The 17,673-nt window shown below is 39.1% G+C and overlaps 3 protein-coding genes across 3 annotated transcripts; all 3 read left to right on the top strand.

The window, feature by feature from the left end:
- Positions 1-1,291: 1,291 nt before the first annotated feature.
- LOC110187778 (UDP-glycosyltransferase UGT5-like) lies at positions 1,292-3,064 on the top strand. Its single transcript, XM_020957246.2, has 2 exons — positions 1,292-1,582; positions 1,642-3,064. Exons 1-2 carry the CDS (start codon positions 1,336-1,338, stop codon positions 2,946-2,948), a joined length of 1,554 nt encoding a protein of 517 aa, XP_020812905.2. The 5' UTR covers positions 1,292-1,335; the 3' UTR covers positions 2,949-3,064.
- A 583-nt stretch (positions 3,065-3,647) lies between these two features.
- LOC110187703 (UDP-glycosyltransferase UGT5-like) lies at positions 3,648-5,564 on the top strand. The gene is made up of 2 exons (XM_020957137.2): positions 3,648-4,002; positions 4,099-5,564. The coding sequence occupies exons 1-2, from the start codon at positions 3,756-3,758 to the stop codon at positions 5,403-5,405; spliced, it is 1,554 nt and encodes a 517-aa protein (XP_020812796.2). The 5' UTR covers positions 3,648-3,755; the 3' UTR covers positions 5,406-5,564.
- A 1,898-nt stretch (positions 5,565-7,462) lies between these two features.
- Positions 7,463-9,302, top strand: LOC110187702 (UDP-glycosyltransferase UGT5-like). The gene is made up of 2 exons (XM_020957136.2): positions 7,463-7,839; positions 7,903-9,302. Exons 1-2 carry the CDS (start codon positions 7,593-7,595, stop codon positions 9,207-9,209), a joined length of 1,554 nt encoding a protein of 517 aa, XP_020812795.2. The 5' UTR covers positions 7,463-7,592; the 3' UTR covers positions 9,210-9,302.
- Positions 9,303-17,673: the final 8,371 nt, after the last annotated feature.

The raw sequence follows: 17,673 nt of genomic DNA, 5'->3' as shown, positions 1-17,673 counted from the left end.
ACACTTAAAAATTTTCGTGCATAAAAGTTTAATATTTTGCCCACTCAGTTTCCTTTTTTCCTTTATTTTCCTGCTGTTTTCATTCTGCTTATTTCCATTCTTGTTGTTCTTTGTCTGGCTATGTGTGTGTGTGTGTGCTTTGTTCCGGGGAAAAAAGGAAGCTCCGGACAAGGTCCTTTGCCGTCGCTTAAGCAAATAATTTCTTTTCTTAGGCAGCGCTTTGGTTTTTATGCTTCGCCGAGTTCCTGCTCCCAGTCCTCCACTAACTCTCCTCCTTTTTTCCACTACCAACTCCCAGCTGGCCAGCTGCACTTGGTCCTCGCTGGAGTCTCCTCTTCCGTCCCTGAGTCCTTTTGCCCCCTCCACGTCCTTTAGCGCTGCTCCCTGTTGTGCGTTTTGTTTTTAGTTGCCTCCGCCGCTTGTTTGGCCTGCACTTCTCACGCACATTCTTTGGGGAATTTGCCTAGCACTCAGTCCGGTGGACTCCGGTGGTCTCCGCTTCACGGGAAGATCTTTAAGTGATTGTTGGGCGTTTGCCAACTTAAAGTCGTTTCCATAAATCGAGGGACAAATATTGGAACAGAAATCAAAACTCTTTAGCACCTCAAGTTGTTATCATTATCTTAAAAACTGAGGTGTCCTCTAACCTTACCCAAAAAAGTACCTACTAGCTAAAGAGTACTCAGGTTCGTTTATAATTGTTTAAATTTCAAATAAACACAAAATTCAGATAGGTCATGATAAGTGACGGTTAAAATTTCTTCGAATCTTTCAATCCTCAATATTAAATACAATATTAATTTAAAGAAACGTATATTGTTGTTCTGTTTTTAACATTCTACTCTTAACTCTTTAAATAATGCAAAATAGATGTTTGAAAGGTTTTATATATTCAATAATTCGATGGTCCGTACCGGTCCGTGTCACTACTAATACTGGAACAAAACAACACGAAGAAATTCAAATCTTTGCCAAACACTGGTTCCAACGCGTACCAGGAGCGTAAATTTGTAACATATTTGATCACTTTTCAAACAAACAACTCATATTTCATCACATAAATCAAATCTCGAACAGAATCTATAAAGATTGAATCAATTGTGGAAATATACCACAACTAAACAAACCCTAGAAAATACTTAATAACCCTCTTTCGATTCTGCTGACTGCTCTTTTCTGAGGGTATCAGCTGTGAACAGATAATAGTTTATTCTCATAATAAGCATGACTTGACGATTTTTCGTTCCCTTACGCTATCACAAAAGCTCGTCACATAAATAGAGAACCCACTGCGATCTGCTCACTTAGTCGTTGCTAGAGACTCGTCGAGTAACAATGAAGCTGTTGGCTGTGATCGCGTTGGTGTTTTGCGCTTTGAGCGCCAAACCTCAAGAGACGGTGAGTGCCAAGATCTTGGCCACTTTTCCGTTTCCGGGTCGCTCTCAGTACATCTTTCTGGAGACTTACTTGAAGGCTTTGGCCGACAAGGGCCACCAGGTGACAGTGATCAATGCATTCAAGAACAAGGCATATCCGAACATGAGGTTTATTGAGGCTATGAAGGGTCACGAATTCTCGGACAGTAAGTTGGTATATCATTAAAAGAAACTAGTGATTTTGTTACAATGTTCTAAACTTTAGCAATGTTGGCCCTGCTTAATGAACCCTTCCTTTGGCAACAACTCAATGCAATAAGCTATATTGTGTCTAAATATACGAAAATAACACTGGAAGATGAGGGGGTCAAGCAGCTGTTGAACTCTGGAGAAACCTTTGATTTGGTGCTGGCTGAGATGTTTCAAATGGAACCATTGTATGCATTTGCCCAGCACTTCAATGCCACCCTTGCTGGATTCTCCAGCTTCGGAACTGACAACCACGTCGATGGGGTCATGGGAAACATATCTCCGATGTCCTATAACGCAATAGCTAGCTCTCCCCGTACCAATCTAATGACCTTCATTGAACGCTTGAGCAATGTGTACGAAACAGTGGTTGAGGGAGTTCATCGGAATTGGGTGCACCTGCCAGCCATGGAAAAGATGTTCAATAAGTACTATCCGAACGCGAAGAAAACCATGACTGAAGTCTTGGACAGCTTTTCGTTCATGCTGTTGGGTCAGCACTTTTCTCTGAGCCATCCGCGTCCCTATTTGCCCAACATGATCGAGGTCGGAGGAGTGCACATCTTCCACAAACCGAAGCCGCTGCCCGAGGACATAAAGCAGTTCATTGAGGGTTCCCCCGATGGGGTCATCTACTTCTCCATGGGATCCAATGTAAAGAGCAAAGATCTTAACCAGAAAACTCGGGACACTTTGCTGAAAACCTTTGCAAAATTGAAGCAGCGCATTCTGTGGAAATTCGAAGATGACGAGATGCCGGGAAAGCCTCCGAATGTATTGATCAAGAAATGGTTTCCTCAGCCGGACATCCTTGCTCATCCTAATGTAAAGATGTTCATTACCCATGGAGGGCTGCTGAGCTCCACAGAGAGTGTGTACTTTGGCAAACCCGTGCTGGGATTGCCATGCTTTTATGATCAGTACATGAACGTGAAGCGCGCACAACGAAAGGGATTTGGATTGGGACTGGATTTGCATAACCTAAACCAGGAGGATTTGGAAAAGGCAATCCAAACATTGCTCACAGATCCTAGCTACGCCCAAGCAGCGGCTACCATTTCAGAGCTATATAGGGATCAGCCACAGACAGCTCTGGATCGCGCCATTTGGTGGACGGAGTATGTTCTCCGACACAAGGGTGCTCCTCATTTGAGGCCAACATCCCGAGACCTCACCTTCATCCAACTCTATAGCTTGGACACCTTGGCTGTGCTTTTCGGTGTGCCTTTGCTGGTGGTATTCGTCCTCCTGAAGTTATCTTGTAAATTACTACGAGGCAAAAGTCAGAAGTGCCCGCATGCTGATAAGCTCAAGAAGCAATAGAGTCTCTGTATGTATGTACATATTTGTAGTTTAAAATTTAGCCTGGTTTACAAACTAGTCGAGTGTCTGTCATTACTCTTATCGTTTACGAGTGCTGAAATTATATATTTTATTGTGCAGTCGTTTGATTATTTGTGACGTAATTGGAACAAACAGCTGGGGAACACCGGCTCCCGCTAAACATTTTTCTTGCGATTAGCTATCAAAATTGGGTTTATTGTATTTACCTTTTCTTTCGATAACGCACTGTTGCTCTGCCGAAACCTTATTTTTTTTAATGGAGTGAAGCCTCAGATTATTCAACAGTTGACTGTCTACCCTCTTTGGCTGGTTGTTACGATTTGTTGGTATATATTATTTTGTTACATGCTTATGGGATTTTTATACACTTGCAAGGTTTTATAATTTAAGTCTGAAATTTGCAAAGCAGTAAAGGAGACATTTGCAATCTTAAAAAGTATTCTGGTTCAGCATGAACAGCTGAAACAAGTAAGATTAACTTTTAACTAGAAAGTGATATTTTATCATATAAAGCAAAACTGATGAAGCATTAATAAAGATACGAGCAATGATCGATCAATTAAACAAAATCTACAGCCTGGACTACCCTAACTTGGACAAACCTCTTTCAGTTATAATCTAGGCGCTCCAATAGTGGCGACACTTTCCATTTGTAATCATGAATTGCCGATTCTTTAGCGCCTTTTAAATTGGCTTGCACTATCACCAAAAGCTCGTCACTTAAGTGTATAGGGAACCCACAGCGATCTGCTCAGTTAGTCGTTGCTAGAGACTCGTCGAGTAACAATGAAGCTGTTAGCTGTGATCGCTTTGGTCTTTTCCGTTTTGAGCGCCAAACCTCAAGAGACGGAGAGTGCCAAGATCTTGGCCACTTTTCCCTTTCCGGGTCGCTCTCAGTACATTTATATGGAGACTTACTTGAAGGCCTTAGCCGATAAGGGCCACCAGGTGACAGTGATCAACGCATTCAAGAACAAGGCATATCCGAACATGAGGTTCATAGAAGCTATGAAGGTTCACGAATACAATGACGGTGAGTTATATATTTGACTTGAAATAACGTTATATAAACATCGGCAATCCTTAGTTAGCTTCCTTTCTGATTTTTTTATAGTTTTCTAAACTTTAGCAATGCTGGCCCTGTTTAATGAACCCTTCCTTTGGCAACAACTAAATGCAATCAATTATATTGTCTCCAATTTTACTGAAACATTCCTGCAAGATAAGGGTGTCAAGCAGCTGTTGAACTCTGGAGAAACTTTTGATTTGGTGCTGGCTGAGATGATTCAAGTCGAACCATTATATGCACTTGCCCAGCATTTCAATGCTACCCTTGGTGGATTCTCCAGCGGTGGAACAGATTGGCGCATTGATCAGGTTATCGGTAATATATCTCCCATGTCGTACAACCCACTACTCACTTCTCCACGCACCAATCGGATGACCTTCACGGAACGATTGTCAAATGTCTACGAACACATGATGGAGGGATTTCATCGTCATTGGGTGCATCTGCCAAATATGGAGAAAGTGTTCAAAAAGCATTTTTCGAACTCGAAGAAAACCATGGCAGAAGTAATGGACAGCTTTTCGTTCGTGCTGTTGGGTCAGCACTTCTCCCTGAGCCATCCGCGACCCTATTTGCCCAACATGATCGAGGTCGGAGGACTGCACATCTGTCATAAGCCGAAGCCCCTTCCCGAGGACATAAAGCAGTTCATTGAAGGCTCACCCGATGGGGTCATATACTTCTCAATGGGATCCAATATTAAAAGCAAAGATCTTCCCCTGGAAATTCGAGACACTCTGCTGAATACCTTTGCAAAATTGAAGCAGCGAGTGCTGTGGAAATTCGAGGATGATAAGATGCCGGGAAAGCCTCCGAATGTGTTGATCAAGAAGTGGTTTCCCCAAACAGATATCCTCGCTCATCCTAATGTGAAAATGTTCATTACCCATGGAGGTCTGCTGAGCACCACAGAGAGTGTGTATTTTGGCAAACCCATTTTGGGATTGCCGTGCATTGTTGACCAGCATATGAATGTGCATCGTGCCCAAAGAATGGGATTTGGATTGGGACTGGATTTGAATAACCTAAAGCAAGAGGATTTGGGAAAGGCAATCAAAACATTGCTCACAGATCCCAGCTACGCGCAAGCAGCGGCTACCATTTCTGAGTTGTATCGGGATCAACCGGAACCAGCTCTGGATCGTGCCATTTGGTGGACGGAGTATGTTCTCCGGCACAAGGGTGCTCCACATTTGAGGGCAACATCCCAAGACCTTAACTTCGTCCAACTCCACAGCTTGGACACCTTGGCTGTGCTTTTCGGTGTGCCTCTGCTGGTTGCATTCGTCCTCCTGAAGTTATCTTGTAAATTACTACGAGGCAAGAGCCAGAAGTGCCCTCATGCTGATAAGCTCAAGAAACAGTAGAGTTTTTGTATAAATTTACAAGTCTTTAGTTAACAATTTAGTGAAATAGTTCACAAACTAGTCAAGTGTCTGCCATTAATCTTATCGTATTCGAATTCTGAAAATATATATTTTATTGATTAAATATATGGGGAACACACTCCCGCTGGATCTTTAAATTTTGATTAGCTATCAAAATCGTGTTTATTACATTTAGCTTATTTTTCGATAACGCAATGTTGCCAAAAATGTTTTTTTGTTTTAGAATATAACCTCAGGTTGTTCAATTGTTCCTGGTGGTTCTTACAATTTGTTTTTTAATATTATAGAAAACTCTTTGGATTTTTTAAAAGTAAAACAGATATATTTTAATCGAATTTATTGGGTATTTGTAAAGGTTAACAATATTAGAAATAAATATATTGATTGCTTTTCTGCATTTTTGAATTATCTGAAGGGACCTCCAATTTAAATTAATCCAATTTATTTCTATAACTAAGCCGAAGATATTTAGAGTATTTATTACTATTACTTATTATGTATTGCTTGAGTTTATATTCATAATTTAATCGGCTGTCTTCGGTATTGCTTGATATGATTTGCCTACTTACAGGCTCAAAGTAAAATTGCAAAAATAGAGTGCTACTCATAAGACCTTTATCCTTATCAAGCCTAAAATGTAAATTTAAATAGTTTATACAATACAAATAATATATAACATATTAAAGGTGAAAGGAAATTAAGTATAGGAAAAGCTTGAGTTTTGAATATTCAGCATTTGTCAGTGGGGACGTAAACACGCCTACACCATTTGTTTTCGAAATATTGCTATCGATCGATCGAACTAACGTTGATTCCTCAGGCACGTTAGTTCTGTTGCAAAAATTCTAATTCAATAGAAAATCTGTGTTTCAATCAACAAGAGTTAAATAAACTAAAGTAAGCTTAACAATCTGTGTTAAGTCGTGTACGGTGTTGACTTTGTGTTCCTCCTGGAAGAGAGTATGTATATATTTAAGAAATGTTAATCCTGGATTTCCTATTATGATGTTAATAATAATCAACTAGTTATAACAATGAAACTCAATTTATTTTGAAATGCTTTCATTAATTTGACTTAAAGAGAAATAAAAGGTTATTAGTTCTTCATTCTTTTGTTTATTTTGTATACCCTTTGAGGACAATTTTAGTCAGAAGTTTGCAACGCAGTGAAGGAGTCATTTCCGACCATATATCAGGATCAAGCCGAGTCGATCTAGCCATGTCCGTCTGTCTGTCCGTCTGTTTCTCGCAAACTAGTCTCTTAGTTTTGAAGGATAAAACCATGCAATTAGTCTCTTATATACACTCACTCGTATATAAATAAGTACGATCGGACGTCTATATCATATAGCTGCCACAGGAATAATGGTTAGATATCGAGGAAAATGCTATCAATGTAAAACTGTAACGTAAAACTGTAAATATATTCATTATGAAGTGAATGTAGTGACTGTAATGAATGTAGTAATCGAATTGCAATCTGCAAGGTTATAAAAACTTTGGGGTGCCGAAGTAAGTTTCCTTTATTGTTTTTAATGAAATTCTTTTCTTTTAACGCTGCCAATTTTCTTTTTAGAATTTATTTAAGTTTCATGTTGATTTACTCTTTTGTTCCTGATCTTTAAACATGTAGGCTCAACTCTTATGTTAGTGTCATAATAAGAAATACATTCCTAAGCCCAACGAGATAGTGACTGGATATCCTTAAACTTCAGTTCTTCTCTACATATTCAAGAAAGTCATGCCGGGAGACAAAGTTCAAATATTTCCATAAACGTTACTTTTTTTATGTATAGGAGCGTATCATTAAAGCTTATTTGGTAATATTAAACAAAAATGTGAAATAGATTGCAGACACTGCTAGGAAGCACTATTTCATCATTCAAAACAAGCCTGAAGGAGAATCTATAAAGATACGTCTAACGAAAGGCTGATATAGCAATTAAACAACAACTATAGCCTGGACTACCCTAACTTAGGGAAACCTTTTTCACTTCTTATCTGGGTGAGAAGGCAAAAGTTTATTCCCTTTGTAATCATGAATAGTCGATTCTTTTTCACCTTAAAAGCTTGTTTTGACTCTCAGCAAAAGCTTTTCACATTAGTTTATAGATAACCCACAGCGATCTGGTCAGTTAGTCGTTGCTAGAGACTCGTCGAGTAACAATGAAGCTGTTAGCTGTGATCGCTTTGGTCTTTTCCGTTTTGAGCGCCAAACCTCTAGAGACGGAGAGTGCCAAGATTCTGGCCACTTTTCCCTTTCCGGGTCGCTCCCAGTACATTTATATGGAGACTTACTTGAAGGCCTTGGCCGACAAGGGCCACCAGGTGACAGTGATCAACGCATTCAAGAACAAGGCATATCCGAACATGAGGTTTATTGAGGCTATGAAGGTTCACGAATTCTCTGACGGTGAGTTCATCGTAGTGAAAAGCATGAAATTTAATAATTACTCTTTAAATCTATTACAAATAGAAATGTTATCCATGCTGAATGTACCCTTCCTTTGGCAACAACTTAATGCAATGGATTACTTTTTGGCGAAATTTATTGAGCTAACAATAGAAGATGAGGGTGTCAAGAAGCTGCTGAACTCTGGAGAAACCTTTGATTTGGTGCTGGCTGAGATGATTCAAATGGAACCATTATATGCATTTGCCCAGCATTTTAATGCCACCCTTGCTGGATTCTCCAGCTATGGAACAGATAGTCGCATTGACCAGGCTGTCGGCAACATATCTCCATTGTCGTACAATCCACAGATCACCTCCTCTCGCACCAATCGGATGACCTTCACGGAACGATTGTCAAATGTCTACGAATACCTAATAGAGGAATTACATCGACATTTGGTGCATCTGCCGAATATGGAGAAAGTGTTCAAAAAGCATTTCCCGAACTCGAAGAAAACCATGAGCGAAGTAATGGACAGCTTTTCGTTCATTCTGTTGGGTCAGCACTTTTCTCTGAGCCATCCGCGCCCCTATTTGCCCAACATGATCGAGGTCGGAGGACTGCACATCTCTCATAAGCCGAAGCCCCTTCCCGAGGATATAAAGCAGTTTATTGAGGGCTCCCCCGATGGGGTCATCTACTTCTCCATGGGATCCAATGTAAAGAGCAAAGATCTTCCTCAGGAAACTCGGGACACTCTACTGAAAACCTTTGCAAAATTGAAGCAGCGAGTGATGTGGAAATTCGAAGATGATGAGATGCCGGGAAAGCCTCCGAATGTGCTCATCAAGAAGTGGTTTCCCCAGCCGGATATTCTCGCTCATTCTAATGTGAAGTTGTTCATTACCCATGGAGGGCTGCTGAGCACCACAGAGAGTGTGTATTTTGGCAAACCCGTGCTGGGATTGCCATGCTTCTATGATCAGCATATGAATGTGCATCGTGCCCAAAGAATAGGATTCGGATTGGGACTGGATTTGAATAACCTAAAGCAGGAGGATTTGGAAAAAGCAATCCAAACATTGCTCACAGATCCCAGCTACGCCCAAGCAGCGGCTACCATTTCTGAGTTGTATCGGGATCAACCGGAACCAGCTCTGGATCGTGCCATTTGGTGGACGGAGTATGTTCTCCGGCACAAGGGTGCTCCACATTTGAGGGCAACATCCCGAGACCTTAACTTCGTCCAACTCCACAGCTTGGACACATTGGCTGTGCTTTTCGGTGTGCCTTTGCTCGTTGTACTCGTCCTCCTGAAGTTATCTTGTAAATTACTACGAGGCAAGAGCCAGAAGTGCCCTCATGCTGATAAGCTCAAGAAGCAATAGAGTCTTTGTACATATATTTGTAAATATGTTTTTGTCGTTTTTAATTTCAAGTGCCTAGTGTCTAATAAATCTTATCGTTTACGAATGTTGAAATTATATATTTTATAAATAGTTGGTCAGATATTTGTTTGTGGCGCATTTGAGAAAATAGCTGGGGAACACCGCTCGCACTAGACATTAAAATGGAGACAGTTGCTCTGCCGAATTCAGGTTTTTATTTACAAATTGAAATTTTGTTGCCTTATCACTTGTCTTAATAATACAAGATTATGGTATTTTTAATGAAGTCATTATATTAGCTATGCAAATTAATCTATTATTCTATTATTATTATTATATTGCCTATTATCTATCTATTATTATGAAAATTTATAGTTTGGGTAGAAAGTTGAATTACATTATTCTATTAAATTTAATTATAATGTTAGCATTATCTTGCTTCCATTTGTTGTTTGTTTGCCGCAGTATGAATTTAACTTTTTTTTTTTTGTATTATGTAAGGTGTATAGGTGTGCATACAAATTGAGATGAGTCATTTACGCTCTGCTAAAGCAAAGCACATTGAAGCGGCTTCTATCATTGTCTCAAATCGACCCACACACACATGTCGTATGCGCGATATTAATCAAATTGGCATTGAAAATTGTTGTCCCCCCTGTATACGTATGTATTAACACCCTCTCTCTTTTGGCTTGATTAAATGAAAGGCATTTAAGTATATTTATTATATTTTTTTGTTCAAAGTCATCGCTGTAACCGCCTCCAATGCCCTAGCCCAAAGCCACGCCCACTCCCAAGAACTTTGGGCAAAGTACACAAAAATTACCGAGTTAAAAATATCGCAGCAAAAAAAAAACTTTATCTTAATTGCGGGTTACTTTTTTTTTAACTGGGCTCCAAGCTACCTGTGCGAAATTGTGGGCCAAGTGGGCTGCAAAGGGACAGGAACTCCGGTGGAAAAAGTGAACCCAAATTTGTGTCCGTTGCTAGCACCAGGACACGCCCTAAATCACTGGCTTTTTATCAACTTCAACTTGAAACGAAATTCAAATGTTTCGCTCGTTTTTCTCCACCTGCGAATGCGACTGAGGCTGACTCGGCTCCGGCTGTTGCCCCTAACAACCAGAGTGGAGGGAGAGGTAGAAGAAAAGGGACCTGAAAAACAGGACTAAAAAAAACATATATAAACACTAAGGAAAATAGTAACTGAGTTATAATATTTATGAAAAAACTTTAATTTTTATATTTCTTACTATTGATTGATTGATTAATATTATTATTTGGTTATACCTTGCACATATAATAATAAGTAATCTTGATCAATATGCTCCAATTATTCGATCCTGCAATGTTCGTCTCAACGAATTCATGAATCTCAGAAACTAAGATTAAATTACTTGGTTTATAATGTTTATGTTTACATTTGTAGGGTATGATATTTTAGTCCGAAAATTGCAACGCAATGAAGGAGACATATTCTTGATCAGCATCAACAGTCCAATCGATCTAGCCATTTCCGTTTCTCCGTTTCCTTTTCTACGCAAACTAGTTTCTCAGTTTTTAAGCTATGTAAACTAAACTTTGTTGTTCATCTTCTCACTACTGTATAAGTCAGGAGGAACCAAATCGGACGACTATATCTTATAGCTGCCATAAGAATGAAAAGAAAATTTAAAACAAATACATAGCCGTTTTGTTATATTCTAGAATTTCAGTTTTAATTGCTATAAAAACTATTGTTTAATAAAAAGGAAATTCATATTTCTTACATTGTATTCATTAAATACAATATTATTATATTGAATGTAGAATATATTAAACACAATTAAATAAAAAGAAAAATTCATATTGTTTACATTGTATTAATTGTAAATTTTTCAATAGCAATTTGAAAAGATATACAAGCTTCAGCTAGCAGAATTTCTTTCTTGTTTCCGATAACCTTCTATATTTTTAACAATTTTAATTTTTTTTTTTTTTTTGTGTAAGAATATTTTTTTCTAAGTGCATCAAACACACACGCAAGAATGAATCCTGTCCCTGACCACTTTGCACTAAGTACTCACACAAAATTCCGTTTGAAGTTTTTGGGTGCCGGTCCCAGGATTTCGGCCATTGCCGCACCTGTACAGTGAACACCCTGCCGTCGGCAGTCACCTCTTCTATACACGGCTACACGTGCACAGTCAGCGGGGCCATAGCTGCTCGGCTTGTAAATTGTATCCGTTTCAGGCACATAAATTGTTGTCAACTTCCGTTGGCTGCGACAACGTCGCCGCCACTGACCACTTCTGTGTCCAGCGATTCACCTGCTCCACACCGCCGGTCTCCCGGCACTGGCTCCCGAACAACCCCTTTTCCCGGAACTAGTTGCACCAGCAGAAGCAGCGTATGCCAAGCTTTGACTTGAGAGAGCATACGCTAGAGTCATGGCGTTTGTCTTTCTACCTTATTTTTGGGTCACATCGGTTGGGGTATTGTGATTTTTGGTATAACAAATAAATCAAGTTATATATAGTGATGAACAAAATCAAGATAAGCGTTAATTTTATCAAAAAGTTTAAGATATAGTTGTATTCATAGTACTTCAACTTGGAAATGGTTTGGCTTCTTCTTATTGTTTATCAACTTCATTTAGTTCCAGAGATTCTTCTTTCTTAGCTAAAGATTTAAGAAACCTTGATATAGATTGTATTTATCAGTAAATGGGTAATACTTATAAAATTATCACATTGCGCAGTGTATTTATTAGATCGGTTTACTTTGCATAACTTCCAACCAGGTTGTTTTTTGCAATGGTTCAGCTTGGGCCAACTTTTGCTGTCCATGTTGTTTTTTTTTTGCCTTTGCCCTCGTTGGGTGTTATTTTTTGTTTACCTGCGCTCTTTGCTGCTACTCGATGCAGCTTCCAACTCCAACGTAATTGAATTTTTAATCTCGTTTATAGTCAAGTGATCTCTGGCATACACTACCGGTGTACAACTGCGCATATTTTACGTGCCCGGTGCTTTGGTGTTGGCCATTCGCCGCTCGCTGGCTGCTTTCTGCTAACTACCGCCTTGTCCTGTTCCTGTGACCATTCCAGCTCCAGCTTCAGGTCCTGTTTCTGCACCTCCTACTTCAACTGTTCCTACTCCTGCAGCACCTCCCTCTGAAAATACGGGGGTCAAATGCACTGGGCAAATAAAGTTAAGAGCACGCCCGCCTGTCGGGGACATTGCCTCATAATGAGAGACCGTCGTTATGCTAAATAGTTGGCCCAAAAAATGGCAACTTTTTCGACCCAGAACCACCTCAGCACCCGTCTCACTTGCGGGTTAATATGCACACCGAATTGCATATTTAACTTTTCGGGTAACGTAATAAAGTATATCTGAAACAATGCTCTGTCGTCTGCCTTCCAGGCGACACAAAAGGACCTTTAGCCAAATGCCAGGCATGTGAGTTATACAATGGCCATGAAAAGAAAAACTCATGGAAAATGCTTTAATAGAGTTTGGGAGCTAAAAACCTTACTTACCAACGGAAACTTAAAGCTGGTCTTGGGAGAAGGGGTTTGCGGTGTAATCATGCCATGTCAAAGGCGAGTAACGTGTGCATCATTAACTGGCTTACGTGACGACTGCCTCGTTCAATTAAGCCTTAATTATAAGCACTCCCCAGAAAAGTCCTCGTTGCATATACTTTCTGCGGTGACACAGTTTTCTCCTCCTAATTATCGTGTCGCCGTTTTACGATTCGATTACGCATGGTGTAGGATTAGCAAGTGATGATGAAGGAATTTTGTTTTCCATTTCAATATATAGAAAATCAACATTAAGTTGGGTTTTTTTCTATGTTAAATTTTCATCAACATCCCACTATTCCATATAAAATACATTCAATAGCTAAAATATTGAATTAGAATATTAAATTGAAATTGATATTTTTAGGCATTCACCTAAAATACTTTTTTAATGTTTTAAAAACTTCAATTTATTTATTAATCCCAATTAGACATTAGGAATTTTCATTCAAAATGCAGTTTTGGTTAAATTGGTACTCTCGAATTAGATTTCTCGTCTCTAAAGCTACCAATAAATTAAGAAATAAAGAAAGTTTAAAAAGTTTAATTTAATGATATCAAAATTTGCGAGTAAATCACACAATATTAGATAACAACCTCAATTTAATCAGGAATACAATTATATTAATAACTACATATCTATAAATGTGATTGAATAGATGTGTTGTGCTCACCGCCTTCTGCGGATTTTTGGCATACAAAGTAATCGGAGTTCAGTATCAAAAACACAGGCTTGGGCTGTGTGACCAAGACAAATTTCTGGCAAAATAATTATGCAAGTAGCCATGGCAATGCATGGAGGTTCACTTGGACAATGGCAAACACGGTCTAAGCATTAATTAAATATTAACCAGAGGCAGATGTGGAGGTTGCCACTGCCGAGTGCATCCTGGGTGGTGCACCTCTCACTACCCTCTCTTGTTCTGTCACTGTTATTGTTGCATTTGGATATTGTTTGATTTTCATTAAAACCACTCAACCGAGTTGCTTATCTTAATTATGAGATTTTGCCATAATATTTGCATTAGATGGGAGCCAATGCAACTGCTAAACAGCAACTGCAACTGCATAATGCGGCAATGGATCTCGGCAGCTGATGTGTAGCGTATCTTACTATTTCTATGCACTTAGAGGAATAATTAGCAGTTTTATTAAAAATATGTCTTGCTCATTAACAAATAATCAATTATATTATTTTTTTTTATATATGAACTTAATTTGGTTTTTAAAATAATATTCAAATAGCCTTCACTTAAGAATATCTTATATTCATCTATTTCATTCTTAGAACACACTACAATTTTGATAAAAAAAAGATCAAATACTTTTTGTTTTATTCCTTAAGTTTGTCGAATTTTTTATGAAATTAATGAAATTATATTTTTATAGTAGAATATCTCTTTAAGTGCACTTTAGTCCTTTGTTTTACTGTCTCGGTCAATGCAATGCAAATGTTTGTGGCTTTTGGTCGAATTTTGCTAGGCAAACGTGGCGTATACGTAATTTGGCATAGTCAAGTGTAACAATGACCTGACGCAATGTGGAGTTTCTGAAACGGTCAAGGATTGCCAAAGCCACCAACACCAACACCAAAACAATCACCGCCACCGCCTGGCATCGTGCTAAATTTTTTAACTGCAATAATTATACGGCAATTAGCCAAATGTTCAATAATGCAGCACAAGCTTCAGCTTCAGCTTCAGTTTCAGCTTCGGTTCCATTTTCCATTTTCCAGTTTCAGCTGCAGCCGTTACAAAATTTTTGACTGCACTCGGGTAAACTTCTAATTGCCATTAGCGCACTTTACTTTTTCCTGCATTTGCTGCTTCGATGGGTGGGTTGGGGGTGTGTGTGTGCTATGCTGTGGGTGGTCGGTGGCTCTGGGTGGGGTTTGGTCTCTGGGGGTAGTGAAAGTGGGCGCAAAAAGGGAGCTGCAGGTGAGCGAGTAATTAGACCGCGCCGTTAGATGCCGCTTGGTTGGCTGGCTGTCTGTAATTTAGTACTAATGGCGCACTTAAAGTGCAGGCAATTATTGTAGACCTATGCGGACAAGGTGTGCACTTGCACACCGCCACTCCGCCTCGTTTCACCTTTATCTGCTTTCTCCGCGGTATATATCCCTATATCCCACTACAGATCTGCCGCTTTTAGCACTCACAGTTCGCGCTCGAGTGGTTTCAATAACAGCGCCTAGTCGAGGAATTTCTATGTATTGAGGACTCTTATCCTTTCCCCGCATTGTTGCGCATTAGTGTGTGTACAGTCGCACACAGAGAACAATTCTTTTGAAAAGACTGGGGCTTAGAGGTAAAAATAAATCTGGCATTCAAGCTTGTATATCAATATGTTAAGAGCAAACATATTCAATGGAAAACTACCTTTTCGGATCGTTATTCTTTCAGTGTATCTGTGCGCTCTTGTGGAGAGGCTTAGATTGAATGGATGGTTTGGCTGCATTTCGAGTGGCTTGTGATAGAGTTAAGACCCCACCGTACAAAATAACATCTCAGAGCGGCGGCGTAAGCCAACAATGAAAACTGTGCGTTATAGCTCAAGTATCTGTGTATCTCTCAGGATCTCTAGCAGATTCAATCTATGCAGATAGGCTTGTCCCGCCTTGTTTACCCAGATCCTATAGGTAGGCCCTTAAGGATTATGGTTTATTTGCCTTTGTCAATCTGATTAAAACGCATCAATTGCTTTTAAAAGAGCAATATGGTAATAAGAAGGACTGTTTTTTTTTTTTTTTTTTTTTTGTGATTATTACTGGACAGTCAATCTATAAATATTAAAGAGACATTGTATAAAATGATGTAAAGCATACATGGACACAAGGGCAACCCAAGGCGTGCCCATGTATGATGTAAAGGAACCAACAAGCTATAAATGTCTATACCTTCAATTTAATGTATAATTTTATTTATACTAGAATGTAAAAATTCTTTCAAATTGTTAATACAACAAATTCACTGAATCTGTCTTCATTCTAAATATTCTTGAGAGCTTATTAAAGGCAGCCAGCAACTCGCTTTAAACTGAAAAATTGTTTGAAAATCCAACATTTCAAAGGCCCAACTAGGATTTGAAACTGTCGCGCAGTTAAGCTGTGAACAACGACAAATAAAACACAAACTAAACGAAAAAATTGCCACAGAAGGGGAGACGTGAGAACTCGAACTCACATATCAGAAGAGAATGCAAAAAAGCAAAAAAAAAAAAACTGAAAAGAATTGGAAATCAAAACTTGTTTTTTCCTGCACTGTGTGCCGGGCGGGTTTCGCTTCCAACCCCGAACTGTCAGTCATATAAATCTTATTGAACAAAAGTTTGAAATACTAACACTTGCTGCCTGCAATAGACAGCGAGGATGCCAGGGATGCCAGCCAATGGGATGGGGCTCGGGGTCAGCCAGCCGTCTCTATGAAGATGGCTGGCAATTTACACGTACGTCGGATAGCGGCCCCGACAATCAGTCCATAACTGTGCTTTTATGTGCCAGTTCACTGGAGACTAATGCCGTCGCTATCAGGAATATGCAAAAATCAACTCCGGCAAGTGTTGCAACAGCGCCGGCAGAATCTGCAAATGCAGCAGCCAGTAGAGTCGCTTCCCATCACGATTTTTGCTTCCAGTTACTGATTTTTGGTCTGCCAAACAACCGGTTAACAATATGCAATGGAGAATTTTTTTCGTTATCAGTACCCTAAAACAAAAATATGTCTACAATATTACTTTCAATAAATATATTCTAACAACTAATATATGTATATTTTTGGCAGCACAATAATGAAATAAATACAATTGTATCAAAAACAGTTTCCTTTTCCCCTTGCTCACTTTATTATATCAAGTTTTCTCTTATTTATTTAATGAAAAGAAATATGTGTTTAGCTACTTTAAATGTTTTAAAATATTATTTTCAAATATTTTATTGCCAACGCAAGGGTATTTGAAGAGTCGCCTTACCAATATCCAACTTTTCAGAGCTCGTTTTTTATAGCAGCTGATTCTCAAAAAAAGAAAAGAAGGGAAACCAAGTTTTGACAAGCTCCTGCACTCGCCTGTGGGCGGTGGTATAAAAACTGGGCGTGGCTCGGGGGCAAGGGCGGCTGGTAAAACAAAGTGATGTGTGCGGCATGTCTTGATTTGCATAAGCTTCGGCACTGCATACTCATTCTCTCTTTATCCACATATATGCGCGCCTTTTTGGGCCCTCACTTTTTATGACAGCGACAATCGATAGTTAGACGGAGAGCAGAGCAGAGTATGGAGGGGGCAAATTCTGCTATTCGGGGAATCATCAATCAAAATTTCATATGGACAATGGCTCCGCCGGAGACGGGAATCGCAGGACCAAGCCCCACATGAAACCCAACGGCCAAGGCAAACCATAGCAATTGCGGGATGCGCTTAATTAAAATTCATGCGCTTCGTATTTATAAATAACATTTGGCTGCTGTCAGTGGGGATTAATAAAAACCGATAGGCGATAGGCCCAGACACCCAAAGTGATCGAAAAAGGGGAAAAAATACTAAAATTGGGGATCCCCTGGTCGTGACAGTGTAATACATATAAAGGAAATTTTGGACCGACCCAGTTTATGGGGAATTTATGTTACACCTTATATTGCATTTTATTTGAGTTGGTTTATAAAATTGGTTATTAAACTTAAAAAATATCATTGCAGTGCGTGTTTTTATAATTAAGAACTGTTTTGTCTGATTTTGGTTAAAATCATTCTATATTTAAATGCTATTCCTTGTGACTTTGAGTCCTTTCTGTATATGTTATTTGTAGAGCAATATTCAATCTTTTTTGATAATGTTTTAAAGAATGTATATTCCATTTATATACTTGTTATATAAAGTGTAATATTTTGGCAAATTAACAAAGTATGT

This window comes from Drosophila serrata, unplaced genomic scaffold, assembly GCF_035046125.1.
Source record: "Drosophila serrata isolate PLE 108 unplaced genomic scaffold, ASM3504612v1 contig_320, whole genome shotgun sequence".
Classification (NCBI taxonomy): domain Eukaryota; kingdom Metazoa; phylum Arthropoda; class Insecta; order Diptera; family Drosophilidae; genus Drosophila; species Drosophila serrata.
The sequence above is the reverse complement of the archived record's forward strand: the minus strand, read 5'-3'. Positions and strand labels throughout refer to the sequence as shown.